Raw genomic sequence first — 22314 nt, forward strand, 5'->3', positions numbered from 1 at the left:
TTTACACAGATGGACGTCTTTAAATTTTACACACTAACTTTTTACAGGAGCGTCTCTGCGTTCATATTGTTCTTCCTGCTCCTTCGTCCAGGCTGTTTTCCAGTCCGACATCGGACGTCTGCTGGAGCAGGTGGGAACCGGAAAGGAGTCCCTGAGCTTCATGAGGAGACGCATACGCAGGCTGTCGGCGCAGTGGGCCTCCGCCGCCCGGCGGCTGGATGAGAAACTCCACAGCCTCTGGAGAGAGCAGAAAAGGGTAAACGGGGGGGAGAGGCTTTCTCACACACACAGAGGTTTTTTTTATTTTATTTTATTTTATTGTGCAGACACTATCAGATCAAAGTGTGAAATTCTTTCCAAGGTGGCTCAGGTGGAAGACTTTCTGAATTCATATGAGGAGTTTTCCTAGGAGCCAATTTGAAAATGGCTGCACGTCACAGCTTATTTCAGCTGTGGTCTCGCTCCTGTTAGGAAATCTGGGCTTATTTTTTTACTCCATTTATATGAGAAAGATCAGGATGACCTTTGGTGATGCGAAGAGATTTCCAGATGACCTTTTTCAGAGGAGACACCACAAAACCAGCTGCTGAGCGGACAAATAAGTAAAGAATTGTTTGCTGTGGCGCATCCTGTGCCCTGCATTAATACTGTTTTATTATTTGTTAATACTGCTACGTTACAAACCGAAACATTAATGTGTCTTATTACAATTTTATGTAATAGATGAACACAAAATAGTGCAATACTGTCAAATGGAGGGAAAATACAGTCTTCAACGTTTACTTTTACATAAATATCTGAAAAGTGTGGCTTGCATTCATATTTAACCCCACTGACTCCTCTAACTAAAACCTAACTGAACCAGTTTCCTTCGTTCTTTGTTGGACGTCTTTGTTAATATCTGACATGTTATTGTAAACACTTCGATGTTTAGCAGAAAAATAACACTGGACATCATGATGAAAACATATCCCCATGGCGACGGCAGCATGCTGAGGCGATGTTCTTTGTCCAGTTAATAATGGGAAGATTGCATGGATAAAAGCAGGGAGGTCAAGGAAAACAACCTGTTGGAGGTTGCAAAGGATTTCACACGGAGGTGCAGGTTTTTACCTTCCAGTACGACGACGACCTTCGACATACAGTCAGAGCTATGCTGGGATAGATTAAAGCAAAGTATTTTTCTGTGATGGAGTGGCGCAGTAAAAGTCCTGGATTCGATTTTGAGGTTAAATGCAAATACATGCCGCAAACTTTTAAGACTTTTATTCATTAAAAGAAAAAATAGTGAAAAACACGTGCTCTTTCTCGTCCCCTTCACAATTAGTCATTACGTTACATTGGCCTGGTTTTATTCACATTGATCCCTCGCACAGCTGCCGTTATTATATTTTTGTGCATCAAGTAATATTGATGCTGCTCCCCCACTAAATGCTTTCGATCTTCTGCCTCTGAAAGGAAACCGCGCTTCATAAATATCTTTCAAAAAGACAAAAATATTTTCTTCTTTTTTATTTTCTTATACGAATTGACGAGAAATGATTTGCTCTCGCTTTGTTGCCAGATTTCTCACTTTCTTTTCTTTAGTTTTCCTGCAACTCTTGAAATCTATTTGGTGAATAAACAGAGGAGAACAAAAGTCTCTCTCATTACATGTTTTTGGATGAGAGGCGTACGAGGAAGCCAGACAGTCCTTTAATGCCCTTAAGCCCTGAAGCTGCTGAGTTCCCCGAGCAGTATGACATTTTCTTGGACTAATATTTTCCTCTCTTATCTACGGCTGCCTGGAGTGAATCACACAATGCTGAGTTAAAGGCGTAAAAAGATGATGACAGACAGGAGCCTCTCACAGACGTTCGTCAGCTTTAGCACGCTTCCACCGCTGACATTTACGGGGAAATTTCCACCGAGTTTCTAAGAAACCCTCACCTGGAGGCATGCGTGTCTGGGAAAAAAAGTTGCCGTGACACCGGATATTTTCCTCGTGTTTGTGTTTCAACTTTAGCGTGGTTGAAATTGTTCTTAAGGAATCAACCCTGCATAAAATTTTACCCCAGATCTACACTGTTAAAGCACCTCATTAGACAATCTAATGATGAGGCTCTGAGATATTTACAAGGCATATTTCAGAAATATTCCTAAGACATTTTTGCTTTTCTAACAATGTAGGTGTGATATCCTGATGCTCAAGTTGCATAACTCAACACACGAATCCTTCCAGACTGAACGTAGCACCGACGGTCCAGCCAAATTTGCAGTACCATAGTTCCGCCACACTTTGCGCTATCTGAAAATTTCCAAAGGTTTCTAAAAGGGGAGATGTTGGGCTTTCCAGCCAATATTGGCTTATTACGGTAATTTCACCTCGGCCGTAGCAGGGAGTGAAATCAATCTGAGGGGGATTCGTTTAATAGACGTAAATGGCAAAAATAACTTCCTAGATGTTGAAAGTTCCACTTGTTATGGATAAATGGTCAAATATATTTTTTCACAGGACATTTGAAAAACTGTGTACAATAAAAATAAGCAAAATATCCAGGCGGACATTTGAAACTTAGGTCCTGAAGAGTTAAAGTGCCGTCATTGCGTTTTGGTTCTCGTAGCATTTTGCCAGTTTGGATTTGGGTGTGTTGATGTGAAGAGTGTCATTGTCCCCCTATGAGAGAGACACTTTGTTTCCTGTAATGATTTGTTCGACAGAAGGGGTTACTGTCCATCAGCAGAACCTTGCAGGCTTTGCCTCGATTGCTCCGACATTGAGCTTTGCACCAGGAACAGAAGTGAGTGGATTTGTGTGGTGGAGAGATGTTTTACAGAACATCTCGGCCCCGTCTGTCTGTTTATCATCTTTATGCTCCAGTTTGCTGCTGTTAGGATCTGGACAGCCAGTACTTCACCTAGCGGCCCGTATTTACCGCTGACTCTCTCTGCTGAGTCATATGACTTGACTTGATTATAAGTGATCATATTCCTGTGGTGAGAGGCTGATGTCTGGAAGAACAAATCATCCGCCTCTGTATACGCTGACAAAATGTTCATTATCTGCTCTACGATGTTTTTCAAAAGCAGAAGTCCTAAAGGAAGACATTTTCCTTGATTTCTTGTTAATGTTTTCACTTTATAATGAGCAAAACGGCTCACATAACCGAGAAGGACATCCAGCTTTGAGTCTTATTAGACTCCCTGGAAATTCCATCTCCAGGCAAGCAATTGTAAATGCTTCGACTTTAAGTTTTATAACATACAATCAAAACAAATGTTAACCTTGAAAATGTACATCTGCTTGCAGCTCTAGTGACTTTTTTTTTTTTTTGGTCAGCTGCAGCTCAATAAACACATCATAAACATGGCTGTAAACATCACGGCCATGTTTATACAGCAATCTACAGCTATATACACTAATACCATCTACACTGTGAAATACACCAGTCCAACATGGACACACACTTTATCTGTCATCATTAGCTTCCTCATAGATCACTTTGCTTCCTGTGTGCATTGAAAGATGTTTAAAATAACAGAACTTGTGAACATCATCTTTTTAAATTCTGAATTAAAATTTTCACATTTTTTGTCTTTTATTGGTTAGGCTGGATCTGAGGTAAAATGTCAATAGCTATTTATTTATTGTTAAAATTATAACAGCAACACACAGAGTTGTTTTTGCTTTTCAATATACTAAAAACTTCATTTTTTTAGCATATTGAAATATTAAACTTTCTTGTCAGAACATGATTGGAAACCAGATATTTACATACGGCACAAAATCTGGTGATTTGTGCCGCAACTCGGGTGTTGCTTTAGTATTTTCACGTAATGTTTTTTCTTCATGATACCTTGCACAGTGTAAAAAACACCAGTCCAACCAAAAGCAAAATTATCTAACAACATGATGCTTTCAACCCTCTGTGTATTATAAGCCTGGCGGGTAACCAGGTTTTACTTGTACTCCCACCAGGCTTAGCATTGCTTATTTATTTGTTTCTTTAAAATGTTTGCATTTTTTAAGACTTTTTAGTTGTTGTTTCGATGTCAATCTTCCAATAACGCATAATTATCAAGTGATATTTTAAAATTTCCTGTCAACTTTAAACATTTTTTAGCTCAAAAACACAAATAAATTTTGAGGGGTTAGCAAGTTTTCTGGGGGAAACTTGGAGACGGTGTCTTTAATCTGTCCTTTTGTTGGATGCATGCCAACAGATGGTTTTAACTTCAGTAATAAGTGACTTCCTCCCTCTCAATGTATCCATATGATTTGGCACAAAGACCCGTTTCCTTTCAAATCTGATTGGTGCTCTTAAAAACAGGGCGACACGATCAAGACATTAAAGTAAGACGGATTTATGTTGATCTTCATGAGTCAACAAGTGACCCCACGAAGACTGCTACTTGCTTAAACTTTGCGCTTTTATGATCAGAGCAATAATTAGAAAAGCGTTAAACAACAGAAACTGAGCCAAAGAAGAAAGCACTAGGAGCCAAGTCAATTTTACACACAGTGAAGAGGATTTCCATAAAACCTACTTTATGTAACTTAAACTACTCACCCAACATTTTTCATTGCCCCTACCACTAACCTCTTCAGTAGTTATCGCTCCTGGTCAAAAAAACAAATAAAAAAAAGTGTGAATAATCTTCAAATAATTCATACTCAGTTGGCACAGAACTAGACTTTGAAGTTCCCTAATGCTGATCTTTGAAGTTTATTCCTTTTACGTACGTGAAAATTATTTGACAAAAATGATTATCAATATAAATGTTTTATTAACATTAAATTTAATGAATTCATTTGGACCATTTAAGAAAAATCTGAAGAGCTGAAGTTTATATTGCTTAGACAGTTTGTTAAATATTTCCGGGTATGTTTGTGGGACAACATAAAAATTGTTTTAGTTTTTTTGCCATGTTTGAAGCCAAAAGAATGTAGAGAAGATGCTGTTCTTGCCAACGAATGGAGAAATAAAATGGGCAAATATGGATGATGAAAACCGGTTCAGAGCGCGACCACGTTTTATTTTTCCCCCGTTTGTGTTTTGCACTGTTGTGGCAGTGACTATTGCTGAGAGATTTTCAAGATTTATTGAACTTCATATCCAAACTGAAAGAGAATATTCCCCTGTGACTGTTTACTAAAGTTTTTTTATCCGAGACAAATGTGTGGCTGGAGTAAAAAAACAAACAAAAAAAGGTGGTAACATCTGTTGAAAAGTCTGATTTCATTAAATATTTAACAGGCAGGGAATTGCATCCTTCCCCACCAGCAATTAAACTGCTCATGTATCACTGTGTGAAGAAATTAGCTCTCCACGGGTCAATTTTTATTTCAGATTCATGGAGAGTTGATCGTGTTTTCTTGGAGTTGGTGTAGGAAAAACTCATCAGTCTGTTTTTTTTTCCCCCACTTCATTTCGAGTCACAATTAAATTAAAACGTGAAGAGTGAGTCGTGTTTGATATCTTAATTCTGTTTGACTCTAATCTGGTCCAGTGTCAGTAAACAGAGAAAATAAACTGTGAAACTGCGAGGATGGCTGTTTTTTTTTCTGTCCCGGAAAATGGAGCAGTCAGGAAAACTCTTCAATTTGATTAATGTATTTTCCAGGTATGGGTGGCTATGGGAATAAAATGAGTCATTAAAGGATATTTGTATTAGAATTTGTCCATCTGTCCATGCATGCATCTACTCCTCTGTCAATCAAATGTAGTTATTTTTTTCCCTCAAAAATAGATTAAAATGTTGATTGGACCTGAGAAAATAAGGAATTGTGATCTGCGTGATTTTTAGTAGCTTTCTTTTTCTTTCTCTTCAGATTTTAGTCCATGTGGGCTTTCTGACCGAGGAGTCTGGAGACGTTTTCAGTCCCAAGGTGCTGAAGGGTGGCCCTCTGGGTGAGATGGTGCAATGGGCCGACATTCTGACCGCTCTCCACGTACTCGGACACGATGTCAAGATCTCCGTTTCTCTCAAAGAGCTGCACGGGTGAGCTCAGTCATTACCCTCATATTTGCTGTGAACTTGCACTGCTTTTAAAAGGTAGATTCATCAACGGTTTTCACTCCTTCTTGGGGGGCAAACTGGAGATCTCTACCTCGCACACACTTTGTTTTTTATTATTATTTTGGCTGCAGATCTTGTTAAATTCTCCCTCTGCAGAAAGCTGGTTAAGCCTAAAGGCTTCTCTTCTGCTCCTCCTTTCTGTTGCAGCCCACTGACCTCTGAGTGAAAACGCGTCTGCCCCCAGTCATTACAAATACAGTAATAATGCCAGTGGATATTCTCGCATTCGCCAAAGTCAGATCAGCAGAATTGGTTTTAATATATATATATTTTAAAAATGGCTATTTTCCTGTCACGCTGTGGGAGGCGAGAAAGACGAGTCTCGGCGCTGCCTCGGCTGACTAGACCTAGTAACGTGTCCCGGTTATTGAGCACGTCGTCCAACGCTGTGGCCAGGAAGCGCGGGCGTTGATGAGTTAGTGCCGCCCTCCGATCTTAAATCTCAGGCCGTGAAGAAAAGCGGCTCTGATCGGCTGGTTCCGGGGAGAAAGGCGAGGTGGGGAAGACTCTGCAGGAAAAGCTTCTGCTGGCCGAGCCATTATTTATCCACTAATTGGTGTTGCAGTGCATTGAACCTCAACGACCTGTCTCTGTTGGGAAAAGCAGCTGTTTTTTTAGAAAACCAAACAAGTTTGAAGGCCAGGACTTATTTTAACTGCTTCCTTTTTTGTGTGTGCACGGGCATAAATATTTCATTGTTAGTGGGGGTTTTTTACGGAGGTGTGGCAGGATAACATTCAAGCTAATATTGGATTGTACTCAGCACCAAATGAAACATTCATCCTTTAAGCAAATATAACAGATGGTGGTAACTAATAGAATTTTTTTTTTTTTTTTTTTACGGGCTCTGACCACCCCTCTGGATCAAAAATGCAACCCAGTACACACATGCCTATTTATTTCCAGCCAGCTAATGACAGGCGCCAAACAACTATAAATCTCATTTCTGCTGCTATTAATGGGCAGGGGAAGAAAACATTTCTCGCCGTCTCTACTCTTACTCTCCTACACGCTATTAAATTGACAGATCGTTATGTGGGTTGTGCTCCCACAGAATCCCCTCAGGCTTGTGTCTATTTACATTTTCAACCCTTCGCCTTTCCGCTCAAGCTTTGAAAAGGAGCTTAATATCACTGGACAGGTTGCTGAGGTAGACAGAACCATTGATAAGGGCAGCGGCCTTTCTCATAAACAGATTGTCCACGCTGGGAATTTATTTACAGTCGCGTCGAGCCGCTGCGCTGCATAACATGCAGTAATTGCGTCTGATTGGCAACGTTCAGCCACAGAGGCGTTTCCACTTAGAGGCGTCTTCGGCTGGCGTCTTCTCCTTGGTTTCCTGCTAGGACAAGACGGTTATCTGCTCATCTTGAGAGGCAATTGTTATTTCTGTGTGAAAAGAGTTTGTTTGCTGGCTATGCAATGATCCACATGTAGTTTTTTGGGGGGAAAAAAAAAAAATATATATATATATATATATATATATAATATTTCTAAGATTTGGCGTCAAGACAGTGGAAAACCATCTACAGCTTCAAGAACGAAGAGCCGCCCAGCTCTTCGTACTGGTCGTTAAATCGTTGAAATATGTCTTTTGTTTTACAGATTTCTTCTCGTTTTTTGTAACATTAAATATTAATATTTCAGAAAAACAAACAACTAAACTAACCCGGCCCTATGTGAAAAAGAAGCCGCAACTTGATACAAAGTAGTGGGGTTTTTTTTAATTCCAGTGGAGGAATATTCGCACAATTTTCTTTGCATCTTAGATAACTAGTCTTAATTCACCGATATTAGAGAGTTACTTGTGTGACATTGTACCACATCATCTCATTCAGATTTAAATCCAGACTTTAACTTGGCCACCCCAAAAGCCTCCATATTTATGGAGGTGAAGATGGAGAGCTCGTTGCCGGTCTCTCTCCTTCAGGATTCGCTGGTAGCTGAACTCACTGCTTGATCATGTACAGCAAACTGTACAAGTCCTCAAGCAGCAAACCTGCATCACTCTTCTACCACCAGATTTGATTGTCAGTACAATGTTCTCTGCTCTCTGCTTGTGCCACTTCACTTCACTGCAACATTTGATGCAGTGGACCGCAGAGTTTTACTCATGACGCTGAACGACTTGCAGATATTTCCTGTTTTTTTATTTTTGAAAAGGAGTTTCTCCTTCAAAAAATAGCCTCTACTGACTTTCTGCTAACAGCTATTAAAAAGATGATATTTAATATCTTATAAGATTAAAATATTTAAAAGCAAAAAATACATAAATGTGAGCTAGAGGTATGTTTTATCCCTCCTAAAAGGTTTAAGCCTACTCTGAACGTATATCCCAATTTATCCAACATGACTGTGTTTGTTTTGTTTAGATTTTACACTTATGATGTACAGTTTTTTTTCTTTTAAACCACTTAAGTTTGTTAGCATATCAACTTTGATACGTCTGGCTCACATTTATCTCCCAGTAAAACAGAAAAAGTGATGCTAGCCTCACTTGACAAATGCTCTTACATTATTAGCCACTCATAAGTTACTCTGTACATCCACTAAGTCCAGTGTTTTGATTCCAACCTATTACTGGATTCTTAAATCCATCTCAACATCTTGTCCTGAAATTCAAACATTTTTGCTCCATCCAGTGAAGTAGAAACAATTTATTTAATGTCATTACAAAAGACACAACTAAAGTATGTGGAAGCCATCGGAAATGTTGCAAAACGCTGGTTGTTAAAATATTCTCACGTAGCTGTTTTATATGTATTAGCCTGGCTTCCTGTGGCGTTCAGCATTCATTTTAAAATACTATTGCTCGGATTTAAAGCGGTGTATGGTTTGGCACAAGAATTTCTGTCTAATCCTCTGACTAAAGACTCGGTTTTCTCTTTTCATTTCCTACATATTAGTCATTCCCCATACAAAGCTGAAAATTAAAGGATATCGAGCTTTTCAGGTTGTGACCTCAGGGGGTGGAACAACATGTCTCCGCAGATGCATTTAGTTGAATCACTAGTTTCTTTTAAATATCACTTCTATTTGTTCAGGCACTTGGCAAGCATTATACTAGCATGAACACTTACCTGCTTTGATTTCATAATATTTTTTTTTTTATGATTTTCAAGCTTTATTAGCTTGTCTCCACCTGTCTTCATGCTCTTTTGTACAGTGGTTTATATTTTTAGGATCTTTATATCTGGTACAGCACTTTGTGGATGCGTCTGTGAAAAGTGCTTTATAAATGAATTATTCATTCATTTATTTATTGCTAGAACAAAAGAAAATATGTAAAGGGGAAGAAATCAGATTTTAGAGCTGCATAAACGTATTTAAGTGACTGCTAATGGTGGTTAAAATGATCTGGCAAGTAGTTGGGCAGCCATTTGGATTCAGGTGTTTACAGCTACTCTGTCTGGAGCTGCGGTTGCCACTAAATAAATCTTGTATTAATTGGTACAATGTGATTTTCAGTGCTTTGTGGATAATTTTGTCTCACTGTATTTTCTCAGACAAGAAAACTTTGTGAAATGGCTTCAACTTTTTTATTTTTTTTTACTAATACGCTTCCATTATTATTTTTTCATCTTATTTTTCATTAGTCATTTATAGATCGCAGAAAAATACGTCGCATTCTCTGATCTTTTAGCCTACTTTGTAGCGACAACTTCTGTTTAGGTAATTTCTTGATTCTACAGTAATACGGCCTTGATGTGCATCATAAAAAAAATCAAGCTCATGCAGTTAATCACAGTTAATCATCTAATTTGAACGTTGATGGCATTGACAACTTTGTTCCACAATTAATTAACCATAATTTGGAAAGTGCTTTTTGTATTTACTCAGGTTATATCTGTCTGACATTTGACTTAGTTTGACTATCAAAAACATTTAAGTTTGACAAAAAAAAAAAGAAATGGAGGAAATCTGTAGAGAATACTTATTTATAGCAGTGTATGTTTTATTCTAATGTAAAATTTTACTTTGGATACTTTCGGAGCGTTACTTTATCCATCACTCACAGCACTTCTGGCATAGTGTCTTGCGAAAGTATTTGGCCCTCGTTGAACTTTTCAACCTTTTGCCGCTTTTCAGGCTCTCAAACATAAAGATCTAACATTTTTATTATTTTGTGAAGAATCAACAAGTGGGACACAATCGTGAGGTGGAACAAAATTTATTGGGTATTTTAAACTTTTTTTTAACAAATAAAAAACTGCAAAGTGGGGCGTGCAATATTTTCCGCCCCCCTTGCGTTAATACTTTGTGGCGCCACCTTTTGCCGCAGTTACAGCTGCTAGTCTCTTGGTTTTGTCTCTGTCAGTTTTCCACATCAAGAGACTGAAATTCTTGCCCATTCTTCCTTAAAACAGCCGAAGCTCAGTGAGGTTGGACGGAGAGCGCTTGTGAACAGCGGTTTTCAGCTCTTTCCACAGATTCTCGACTGGATTCAGGTCTGGGCTTTGACTTGACCATTCTAACACCTGGATATATTTATTTGTGAACCATTCCATTGTAGATTTTGCTTTTATGTTTGGGATCATTGTCTTGTTGGAAGATAAATCTCCGTCGCAGTCTCAGGTCTTTTGCAGACTCCAACAGGTTTTCTTCCAGAATGGTCCTGCATTAACATTTCAAAGTGGCAAAAGATTGAAAAGTTCAAGGGGGCCGAATGTTTTTGCAAGGCACTGCAGGCGTTCCCTAGTTCCAGGTCGTAACGTTAAATTTAAAAACAAAGCTCCGGTGTCTGTTTAAAAACATAGCCGTTTCATACGCAGGCCTCTCTTGCAAGTCGTCGAGTCATGAGAAGAATGGCAATTTACGAGTAAACCGGTGGCAGCAGACGGAGACGGTAAGTACACTTTTGGTTCTCGTTCTGGATTTATTGGAATCAATGTCAAGAATGAAGTGGCCTTGAAAAGATTCGTCATTTACGCCGACACTCGCGGCGCACTCAGGAGTCCGGAGCGGAGGGCGGCGGGGCGGGTAAGGCTGTTTACAGAGGGACAAAGACACCTGTCACTTCCGCTCGGGGATCTCCTCCTCATCTTCTTTTCCGAGCGACGCAGGTAATTAGCCTGCAACAGAGCGTGGCGAGACGGCGCCTCAAGAGTGAATAACCGGAGGAGGGAAATGAAAAAGAGCAGGGAGACAGCTGCTGCACAGCGACGTGGATCTCTATGGGGGAAACCGGAGAAGTGTTGTAAGCACAGTTTCACGCAATAGTGCTGTCGTCCATAAATAATCTGGAGAGAAAAAAAAAAACAATATTTCCATTCTCTTCCACACTCGCTGTCCTCCACTGCAGCGAAAGTTGCTGCCACCTCTCTCGCAGTGTGACTCCACACTCAACTCAGACTCTCCCTTCTTCTTTTTTTTCCCCTGAGCCTGAAATTCATTTTGACATGTTGTTGTTGCTTCGCATCACCCTCCTCTCATGTGCTCTGGGTTTCGCATGCAGAGTGGGAATCTGACTTACATGAGCTGTTTGCAGACTTCTGTCACATTTGCGTCTGGTGAGGGTCTCCACGGTGCGCCTCATCTCTACCGGCAGGTAAGGCGGGCCTCAATCTTGCCATTGCATTCCAGAGGAAATTATTTGAAACCAGTCAGATCGAGGCTGAAATTTCCTGTCGCCTCGTCTTGAACACTGAAGGTGACGGCAGGCATGCAAAGCCATTGTGATTTGTACAACCGTTTTCCCCTTTTGGCCCTTTCGACGATCCCTTTTACACTTCTGGTCTCAGGTTGTGCTTCTCTGTAAGAGCTGATGCGCCTGTAGCCCGCAGCCTTTTGATTGATGTTTCTGTGGTTGGAGATTAAAAGTCGAACGGCGGCGAATCCAGAATTTTGGATTCACTTTTGAATTTTGGGATAAACATTTGTTACTGACGTTTGGTTACCGTGGAGCTCTGATATTCTGAAATATAACTGCGCTATGTTGTTGTTTATTTTTAATATGCACGCCTCCCCTGACTGATATTGGACATTATGCATTCAATATTGTTCTGATGTTGCAATACCTCACAAAAGTATTCACTTCCTTTGAACGTTTTTCAGATTTTACCACTATACACCCAACATGTATGAATAGTGGGACATTGGTATTCAGCCTCCCTCTTATATAATACCATAAAATACATATATATATATATTTTGCAGCTAGCCCCTTCAAAAGTCACCTAAATAATCCACTTATGTTTGATGTATAAATCCAGCTGTTCTGCAATGGTCTCGGAGGTTTGTCAGACACTTGGTGAAAACCATCAGGAAGGTCAGCAACAGCAGAAAGCTGTGGATAAAATTAAAGTAGGGTTAAGTTGTGACATATTATCCCTGACTTTTAAAATTTAATGGAACACTGTTTAATCTGGCACCTGAAAAAGGAAAATGCTTGATAAAACTGCAGACCTGTGCAGGGAAGCTGGTCTGAGTTGGTAAGATGAGCGAAGCAAAAAATACAGGAAGAAAACCTTTTTAGAAGATGTGAAATACTTTAAGGTGCTGGAAGAGGTTCAACTTCCAGCAGGAAAAGTTATTAAATTGACATGCTTTAGATTAAAAACAAAATATGTATATATATGTATTTATATTTTAAAATGGCCTAGATAAAGTACAAATCTGAATCTAAAGGAGGGAGATCAAAATTACGTAGTTTCCAGGATTGTCTGCCTGGAAAATGGTGACAAAATGTTAAAATGTTGTCTCTGGGCATGAGAGCTGTTTTATTATGTGGGCACAACTGAATTGTCGAGCAACAGCAGCACTCAAAATTATATGTCATCTGTTTGTGAAAACAAAAACAAAAAATGTTATTGGTTGCAAAAGGAGTGGATGCCAAAATCCTCATTAATGCAAAAACACCATTTTCATACACTAGCTTAAGCGAGAAGAGACGCTTTTCTTTTTAAGCTCACCTAAACTGTATAACAAGAGGATAAGACGAGCATTTCATTTTTAATGAGTTTTTTCATCATTTTCAAGAAAAAAAGTGCATATTTGTGACCACAGTAGCAAGAGCATCTGAGTTTTTTCCTCCACCTGTAATCTTCCTGACTCCAGCTCTCTCTTTCTCATGCCCTCGCTCTCCCCGACAGCCCTCCTTGTGGCCTGTGTCATTCCTCTCACAGTGAGAGGCCTCCTTCCTGCTGCCCCTCATCCCTCTCTACGCTCCCGTCCCACAGACGTGCCAGTCAATTCCCTTCCCTGCTGGACGTGCGTGCCCCTCCATTAAGAAGTCATCACGTGTCACCGTGCAGCGCATTTCCTCGTTTGTTTCTGCGGCTCTCTCTCTCTCTCTCTCTCTCCGTGTCTTTCATCACATGAGCCACTGTAGTTGTCGTGGCCAGCTGTGAAACGGAGAAATTGTGCCCAGCGGTGGTTGACGAGTGGGCTAAAGCTACGCACGCCGCGCACCGTCTCTTCTGCTTTCAGAGATAATTTCCCTCTCTCTTGCTTAAGCAGCTTGATAAAACCTTGATAACTTTTAGGCAGACCTCAAGTTTTGCATGTGCGAAATATGCAGATGCTGAAATTTTATAAAACACCTTACCACTAAATATTTTTTCTCTTATTTTCACTATTAAGCACAGAAATAGAAGCTGCAGAAGAAATTAGTCAACTTGAGTAAGTCCATACAAACTTCACTAACAATCCACTTATGTATTGATATATTTTTATTTTTCAAACAGCTGCCTTTTGTTTTAATTACACTTTTATTCAGGATTTAGCAACTTAGACTAGAGAAATGAGCTGAATTTTGCAAAATGACTTTTTTTTTCTTGCTATTCTTTTGGAAATTCTTTTCTCTTTCTGCCTGAAAACTTGTCTCCAGTTCCTCACAGCTGGTGATTTTTCTGTCTTCAGTATCAAACACAAAGAAGTAAACTGCGTACAAGATTTGTTTTTCTCCCAAATCATGTAGCAAACCTCTGCTGAGAGCATAAATTATATATATATATATACATTTCCTTTTTTGATGACCTTTGAATGAGGATCCTGGATTTGCTTGTTGATCATTTTTGTTGGAAATAAGATTTCAATCCGTCTGCAGGGAATTGGAGACGCTTTGAGCTGGAAACGGCTAATTCATTGTACCAGTTAATGTTTCTTGATTTTAGTTTTGCATATGTAAAGTAGATATATGCAATATTTCTAAGTACCTTTATTGACATATTGGTGATTAAATCAGTTTCATGATTACTGGTGCTTTTGCTAAAGCCGCATGGAAAGCGATCTCCACCAAACTTTACATTTCAGTACTTGGTGATGAATCCATTAGCGATTTTGGTCTTTTTACAGGATTTGTTGGCAATGATAAAAAGATTTTAAAATATAAGTCATTCTTATCCTTTAATCTGATGCGTTTTGCCCAGTGAACATTTCACAGGGATAAAGAGATTTTGTTGTTGTTGTTGCCTTTTGGTGCATCTGTACTGTACGTGTGCAGTACAGATGAGCGGACTCCTGTATCCTTAATTCGTTTTAATCCCCCACCTCTCTCTTCTCTCAAAGTTTCTCCAAATTTGCATATATCCAATTAACCCCAGAACGGCGGTGGCGGCTTTAGTGGATCTGTGAAGTGGAGGGGCAAGTTCCTCCCGGAGTCACTGTAATACATGTGCTCAAATTCACGTCGGCGTGAAGCCATTAAAGCAGGCACACGGCTTGATTCAAAACTTCAACCCTGGTGTGTTGTGCATGAATATTGCCCACTAAGCGACAGGAAGTGCAGGAGTATCTTGAATACATACCTGCGGCTTGTGTGAACTAAATCCTTAATTAAGGAGCTTTTGAAGATGCTGCCTGTTTTCATAACCAGCATCAGTTTTTAATGACAGCTTTCAAAATTGCACTATCACTGTCAGCCCAACACACTTTAATAACATAACATCTCCCAAACATTTTATTCATGCAACCCGAAACTATCACGATTGTCACACTTCCGTGTCGTATTCTTAAGCACGACTGCCTCCATTTTCTATTATTCCTTTCACAAAACCGATTCAACTTTAATTACCAGCTGGTGAATATTCACAACCCCACACTAATAAAAAAACTAAGCATTTCCACCTTTCAACCAAATGTCATACACTAAATAGTTTCAACTGTGCAGAACTTAGAAGTTTATGTTCTTGTGGACTTGTTTAGATTAAAGGCTTATTGAGTCACAGATTCTGTCAGAAAGGAGTAAACACACGACTCGGTCTAAGAGCTTTTCTGTTTGTGTAAGCACTGATTTACTTCGGGTGCATATCCTCCGACAGGTAAAACCACTGCTTAAGCCGCGGTTGGCTTATGCTTTGCTCATTATCCCACCTCCTGTAAGAGAACTGACTGACGTGTCAGTTTCCAGAAGGCCTCAGTGCTGACTAGATGCGTTTACCGTCCAAGGACGGATCGATAGCCTCTTGGTTTGCAGGTGTTTATATCAATGTGTTGGATTGTTTTTGAGCCAGATTTCTGAAGAGTAAAAAGGTCATAAAACTGTCTCCCAACTACAAAAATGCAAACAAAGGGAGTTGGGCGAAAACTTTCTAAAGTCATCGAATCAATGTCCAGCATGGGTCTTCCACAGGATTGATGGACTGCTTCACTTCCTCACCGCTTTCATCTGGATACTTTCAATGTTTTCTTTAACCTTTCTGTGAGTTTAATAATGAAAATAGAATTTTTGGATGCAAAACAAATGACTGGGTTGATTAATTCTAATTTCACCTGTTAGATCACAACATGGGGATGTTTTATATGTCAGAATGTAAAACTCATTTTCAAAGTTAAACTTAGGTCAGTTTTAAAAACAGGAAAAATGACACCATATTTTTATTCGGTGAGTCACATTGTGTGATTATTAAAATATTTACATAGTCAAATATTTATGTCCACTGAATAAAAAAAGACAAACACACTTTTATTTCGCTTTTTTTTTAGTTAAATCAAGCCAAATTCTCTAGTTTCGAAGATTTTAAAGACATTAATAAATAACAAAGACTTTTATTTCACCTATAATCTGTTCCAGTTACAAAGAACCATAATCGTTAACAGAAAAAAAAACTCCACAGATTTTACATCAGAATAAATAAAGCTATGAGAATTAGATGGATTTTACCTTGACTTAAACGCACTTGACTGCACTGTTGTGACTTTTGCTTCAGTAAACTGTTTCTGCCTTCTGGCAGAGCGGAGGCTTTCTCCTCGCAGTTCTGCTCTCTGCAACATTGATGTTCAGTGTTGGTGGAGTCATGAATATTTATTAGACTATACAGAGAGGCCTTTAGGTGCTTAAAATGTATTCTGGGTTTCTTTTACACTTACTGATTATTGCACATCGTGCACTCTTTGGTCCGACTGTGGTTTATTTAAAGAGGTTTTAGGCCTGATTGGTGTCAATTAAAGCTTTTTCTTTGCTTGAAATTCTTTTTTGAAGGCGCTCTTAAATTTGTTTTACGGTAAACGGTGATGATGCGTCCTCCATTTTAGGTTTTATGAGGGGCTTAAGTCACGGTAGTTTCTGGATTGTTCATTATATAACCTCTTTCATTTGGGTCAGATGACTGAAACCCAAACCTGTGTGGATGTTTCAAAGGAAAAAAAAAAGTGATCCCAAACACACAGAGAGGCTGCTCTTGCACTTTACAGAAGTAGGATAACTTTAAGTTACTCAACAACAGCGACCCTGGTGGAAATTTTTGGAAATCCTTAAAAGTTGTCTCTGTTCCAGTAAACATTCTTAAACTAACACCAACAAAAAATCCACAACAAATTTAAACGTATGCCCTCAATTCACTCCTTTGCTTATTTTTTTTTAGAATCCTAACAGAGGTGTGTTGTCTTTGCAAAAGAACAGTTTAAATAAATAAAAAAAACCAAACGGACAACATTCATGCTGATGATGATGAGTGCATGCAGCCTTCTGACTGGCACCGAGCGTCCTAGTTAAAGACTCCCTCGCTGTGTTTCTGTCGCAAAACAGCCGGCCTGGCCATGCGTGCGTGCGTGTCGGCGTGCAGCGTTCCCTCTCCGCATCCTCTTGTGTTTTCGCCACTCACAGGTCTGCAAAAACATTTGTTGAGTTTTGCATTGGGTTTGATACGTGATATTGAGCTGAATAATGATGGGAAGTCCAGCAGTCTGTGCGTCGTTGGACTTGCAATGCTTGGAGCTCTGAGGAACAGTCATTATGCAAATCAGATGGCACTTGATAGGGAGAGGATATGCTGTCGGTATCGGTTATTAAATTTCTGTGATGGCACACATTAATGCGTTTTAGGGTCTTCTCTTGTCTCCCTGTGGAGGTTTTCCATTTTTAAGTCCTTCAGAGCCTTACAATATGCACAGAAGTAGTTCTAATAGAAATGCATGTTTCACTTGCGCCGCTGCCTTATAATTCAATAAAAACAGATTTGGATCACTAATCATTTGGAAAAGCATTTTGTTCCAAGGGGGAAACAAACATGTAAATCATATGAGTTTTATTTTAGGTTTGGTTCACTCTTTAAAGCATTTTTGGTCAATTTTGACTTGTTGTTTGCCATATTTTTCTGTAAAACACATTAATTCATTATATCACAGTAAAGCAGACAGAACACCTTTTCTTTTTTTTTTTCTTTTTTTTAATAAAATATGTCTGTTTGTTTGAACTGGAACTCCAGGTTTTCTTATCAGAACTGAGCAGCTCAGACACTCGGATTCATTCCCTTCTGTCGCTTAACAAACATAATCTCAAAAGGTAAACAACCGGATGTGTTGCGCTTCAACACTTAACAAAGTTAATTTAAATAAAGTGAGCATGACTGTCAGACTGTATGGTGTCCTAACCTTTCTAGAAAAAAATTGTCTTGTTCATTGTTCTTTTTGTTTCCTGAATGATCAAGATGAGATTCATTATTGCTTAGCTACAATTAAGTAGCTTTCTTTTCCAGAGAACTAATTGAATATTTTATGATGTATCCTTTTTACTGTACATTCTCATCAGTCTTACCTCTGGTTTTCTCCTCTCCCAAATGCTCTCTGTTGCAATGCAAGCAAATTTCTATTCACTGGTGTTGCCGTTTTAAAAGAAAATCAAAACCTTTTGTTTGACTGTTTGAGGTTTCTTTTAGAAAACAGGAACAGAATGTGTGAAGCAGTGTGATATAGCAGACTTATGCAAATATGTACATACATTTGCATATAAAGGCTAATTAGCGTAGACCAGAAGAAGAGCAATCTTGCCACATCTAAATCCAGCATTTAGCAGATTCTGCAAAAACTATTCTGGAAAACTGTTGTTCCTTTGATCGTGCAAACTTCACTCAGAAAACATGAGTGCGAGGTTTACGTAATCCATACATTTTGTGTGCAAATGTGACAAGTTGCATAAAAAACCAGGAGCGTGGAATAGATTATTTTAATAAACATATTTTTCAACACTTTCTTTTTACTGAAGATACAAGCTAAAAACCCGTTTTTGGCAGATTGAAGATTCGGGTGTCAAAAAGTGGATATTCTCTAAAAGGTCATGCATTGTTTGACTTCGTGACATTTACAATACATCTGACCTTTTTTCAGGTTTCTGGGGGTCCCACCTGGAAGAGGAAGCTGCCCCCTCACGGGACCTTTACCCTTTGACCTCATCTACACAGACTACCACGGACTGCAGCAAATGAAGCAGCACATGGGTCTTTCTCTCAGGAAGCACAAGTCAGTCCACTTTATTTTTTTCTCTGCTTTTCTGCGAGCTCTTTAAAGAAACTGTCTCACTTGCTTGTCAATCAACTTCATTTTGGTCTCCAGTAGCTTGAGGGATGTATTTTTAGGTAAAAGTATCAAAACTAAGGAAACATCTATATTCAGGGGACTGTTGAAACCAGACAACGTGCAGATATTTGCATCACTGAGCGAAGACAATGACCCAAGCTGCAACTGCATTGGAGAATGTGGCACAGACAAATTATACTTATTGTATTTACCACAACACAGAAAGTTAATTACATGTATGGATGTCCACTAAGTAGCAGTCAGATTAATTACTTATTAGAATATTCTTAAGCATATCTCACTGCAGAAATGAAGGAAAAACGGATAGAAGCTCGTTTGCTTATTGATCCAGTAATAAAATAATTTAGCTCAAAAAAGTATCGGCACAACACCAATCTGTTACATCGCCTTTATGTTTGCGCTGACCTGAGAAACACCACAGAAACACAAAAGCAATAACTGAGAGAAGTTTTGCTCTGGGTCATATTTAACAAGAACTTGTAACTACAGTTCAGCCAGGTTAAAATCAATGCATCTTCATAGCGAACTACCTAAATATATTAAGTTTACTAGTTATCTTTAATTTGTCTGAAGTGCTTCATTGTTCAAGCAATTCTTTGTGGTATTGAATCTTGTGCATACATATTTCTCCTTAAATTGTCCTAAGGAAAAAGGAAAAGAAAATGCATTTGCGGATGGAAAAAATTACAGAATCCTCTCAACCAATGCCGAACAGCTTTTCTCGCAGTGTTACGCAGCACCTTCTTTTACAGGGGAAAAAAAATGGCTTGTTGTCGTTGGAAACATGGAGAAGAGGTTCTGCAACCTGTAGAAACCACATACAGCCACTCTCGGGGAGCAAGCTCTATGCTCAGAGAGGCCAATGGCAAATTATTCGCAGACACAATCCACACATTTTTTTTCTTTCAAATATGATCCTCATTTTGAAAGAGAGAGGGAAATAAAAGGACTTTCAAAAGGTTTAAGACTTATTGTCAAGCAGCAGAGACATAACGCGCCACACAAACATTTCCTCACTTCTTGTGCTAAATTTACGCCGTGAAGCCGTTCAGCAAAATGCATCATTGTCTTGGATTTATAACCCAGCCTCTTTTCTCCTCCTTCCTTTTCTGCATCTGCTGTATTTCTCCCTCTTGTTACGTTTGTGCACAAGCTGCTATTTATTCCACAGCTCATCTGCACTGTGTCTCCTGCAAACGATAAATTAGAGCTGCAAAAAAAAGTTTGTGTAATCTGTTAGTTTTTATGGTTACAAGGATGAACTGCTAATTCCAATACAACCTGCCGAAAATATAGATTTCTGGTTCAGATTTGGTGGGAGGATGGCTTCCATCCGAAATAAACGCTTAAATTAACTTAGTTATCCACTATGTAAATCCACACATGTAAACTTTAGCCAATTCTTCTCGTCAGAGATATTTGTTTTCCTTCTTTCTCAAGGAGAAGCAACGTCTCAGTTACTGAAATGTTGTTTCAAGAATAACATCTGCAACAGTTTTTGTTCTTTTGAAATATTGAAACAACATGCGCGTGTTTTGCTTCCACTGTGGACATCAGTTTTTGCCAGTGGAGCTATTTCTGAAAAGAAAAATAAGCTAAAGTACATGAAAATGGTCAAATAATTTCAGGAAGAATAATGAAGAAAACTGAGTGTGTGAGAAAGTGTGTCCTCCATTTCCCACCGCCTGAATAAAATGATGCTGCTGCCATTAAAATAACAGCAAGTACTTAAATTTTACATTAACTACAGCTACAAAATTCTCCACTGCTTGTAGTAAACTCTGGCTCGAGGTTAGGTGGTAAACCAGCCTGGTTTAGCTGTCCATGAACGGAGCTGTGATAAATCTTCACAGATTAGATGACCTGTTGATTTGAACCTTCTTCATTAGAGAGTTATTAGGTCTACACAAACCCTCCGGATTATCCAAAGTTCTGCTTTTTTGAAAAATAACCACAGTTTGTGCTGCTGTGTTGAGAGGAACAACCCTTCCTTTGGTGTTATGCTACAGACAGATTTCTAATGAATTTGACCCCTTCTGAGGAAACGTGGATCATTATTGTATTTGGAAAAAACTAAAAAATATCTTCAGAATGTTACCTTTCAGTGACTCGTTTGTGGAACCAATTCTTTCTTTCTTGTTAAATCTCAGATGCCACATCCGAGTGATTGACACCTTCGGCACAGAGCCCGCTTACAACCACGAGGAGTACGCCACTCTTCACGGCTACAGGACCAACTGGGGCTACTGGAACCTCCACGGCCAGCAGTACATGACCATGTTCCGTACGTTCAAGCTAATTTCATCTGTTGCAGATATGCAGAATCTCTCCTATCGGTTGATAGGAGAGATTCTGCTTCAATTTTATTTATTTTTTTACTGAAGATCATAAATCAAAAAAAGTTGTTCAGATGAGCAGAAGTGAACAGATGTTTGTGTTGCCATGTGTTGAGCAGCTTGTGTGAGTGTAAAGCGCCGCAGGCCGTCACAGTTCAAGCTTTGGACCACCAGGCAGAGAGTTCACTCAGAACAGCTGGGCCTGCACAGATGCCTAGCGTGCTTCTTCTGGCCGCTATCACACAGGAATAACACCAAACACACGCACGCGCACACACACGCACACTCATGTTAGATTCAGTGAAACTTCTGAGATACAAAACTTCAGGTGGTCTCCAATTAATCCGGCGGCCACAAGCTGCAACCCCGTTTCTAAATTATAGTTATCGGCGAGATTGTCGGAGCAATTTCAGTTTGACTTCTTTGCTGTTTACTCTAATTTTAGGGTTGTTTACTTGTCTGAAGCCTAAAATCTGTGACAGACTGAAGCCTCGATCTGCTGAATTTCAGAACACGAAGACATAAAACGGCTCTTGGACGCCTGCAAGTAAACAACCGTTGTGCTCCTCTGCTTTCGATCCTGGAGTATTATTCAATAAAACCAATCAAAAGGCATAATGACCTCCTGCTCTATGAAACCTTGGTGCTGTGTCTTTTTATTTCATGCTAAATTATGAGAACATCTGTATTTACTGAGCCATAAAATGGATTTGGAGCCATGTATTGGCAATTACCGTGTTTGTCCTTGGCAGCCCACACGCCAGACAACTCTTTTATGGGGTTTGTGGCAGAGGAGCTGAATGAGACCGAGAGGATGCTTATTCAGAGGAACAAGGTCAACAACATGGCCGTCGTGTACGGCAAAGACGCTAGCATGTGGAAGGTAAGCTCGACCTTTGGAAACGTTAGCCATTTTTATGTCACTCCAACTGGAATTTTAACAAGCAGTGAGAGCACAAGTTTGACCTTGTTGACATTTTGCCAGGTCAAAGCCGCACTTTTAGTTGCTCCACTTTTAGCAACAAAACGTTGAGCAGCAAGGTTCTCAGTTTTGCTCAGAAATTGAAATCTGAAAAGTGTGGTGTGCATTTGTATTCATAGCCCTTAAATCTGAATATCCAAAATAAACTTTTTTGCAATTGCTTCCAGGGGAAAGTCACAGACT

At 39.3% G+C, this 22314-nt stretch overlaps 1 protein-coding gene and 1 long non-coding RNA gene across 3 annotated transcripts in view; one reads left to right on the top strand and one right to left on the bottom strand.

Annotated features, from left to right (window-relative positions):
• Window positions 1-22314, top strand: part of mgat5b (alpha-1,6-mannosylglycoprotein 6-beta-N-acetylglucosaminyltransferase B) — a 73581-nt gene that overhangs the window by 31835 nt on the left and 19432 nt on the right. For both annotated transcript variants that reach the window (XM_008416650.3, XM_008416652.3), the window contains 5 exons: window positions 92-256; window positions 5813-5982; window positions 18604-18735; window positions 20964-21097; window positions 21902-22032. In XM_008416650.3, the coding sequence (XP_008414872.2) occupies window positions 92-256; window positions 5813-5982; window positions 18604-18735; window positions 20964-21097; window positions 21902-22032 (732 nt within the window). The remainder of the gene's footprint in view (window positions 1-91; window positions 257-5812; window positions 5983-18603; window positions 18736-20963; window positions 21098-21901; window positions 22033-22314) is intronic.
• LOC103469133 (uncharacterized) lies at window positions 10216-13971 on the bottom strand. The gene is made up of 2 exons (XR_014088563.1): window positions 11534-13971; window positions 10216-11232 (listed from the first exon to the last, which is right to left on the bottom strand). It is a non-coding gene; the product is annotated as an uncharacterized LOC103469133 (long non-coding RNA).

Source organism: Poecilia reticulata, chromosome 8 (genome assembly GCF_904066995.2).
Source record: "Poecilia reticulata chromosome 8, P_reticulata-male-v2, whole genome shotgun sequence".
NCBI lineage: Eukaryota > Metazoa > Chordata > Actinopteri > Cyprinodontiformes > Poeciliidae > Poecilia > Poecilia reticulata.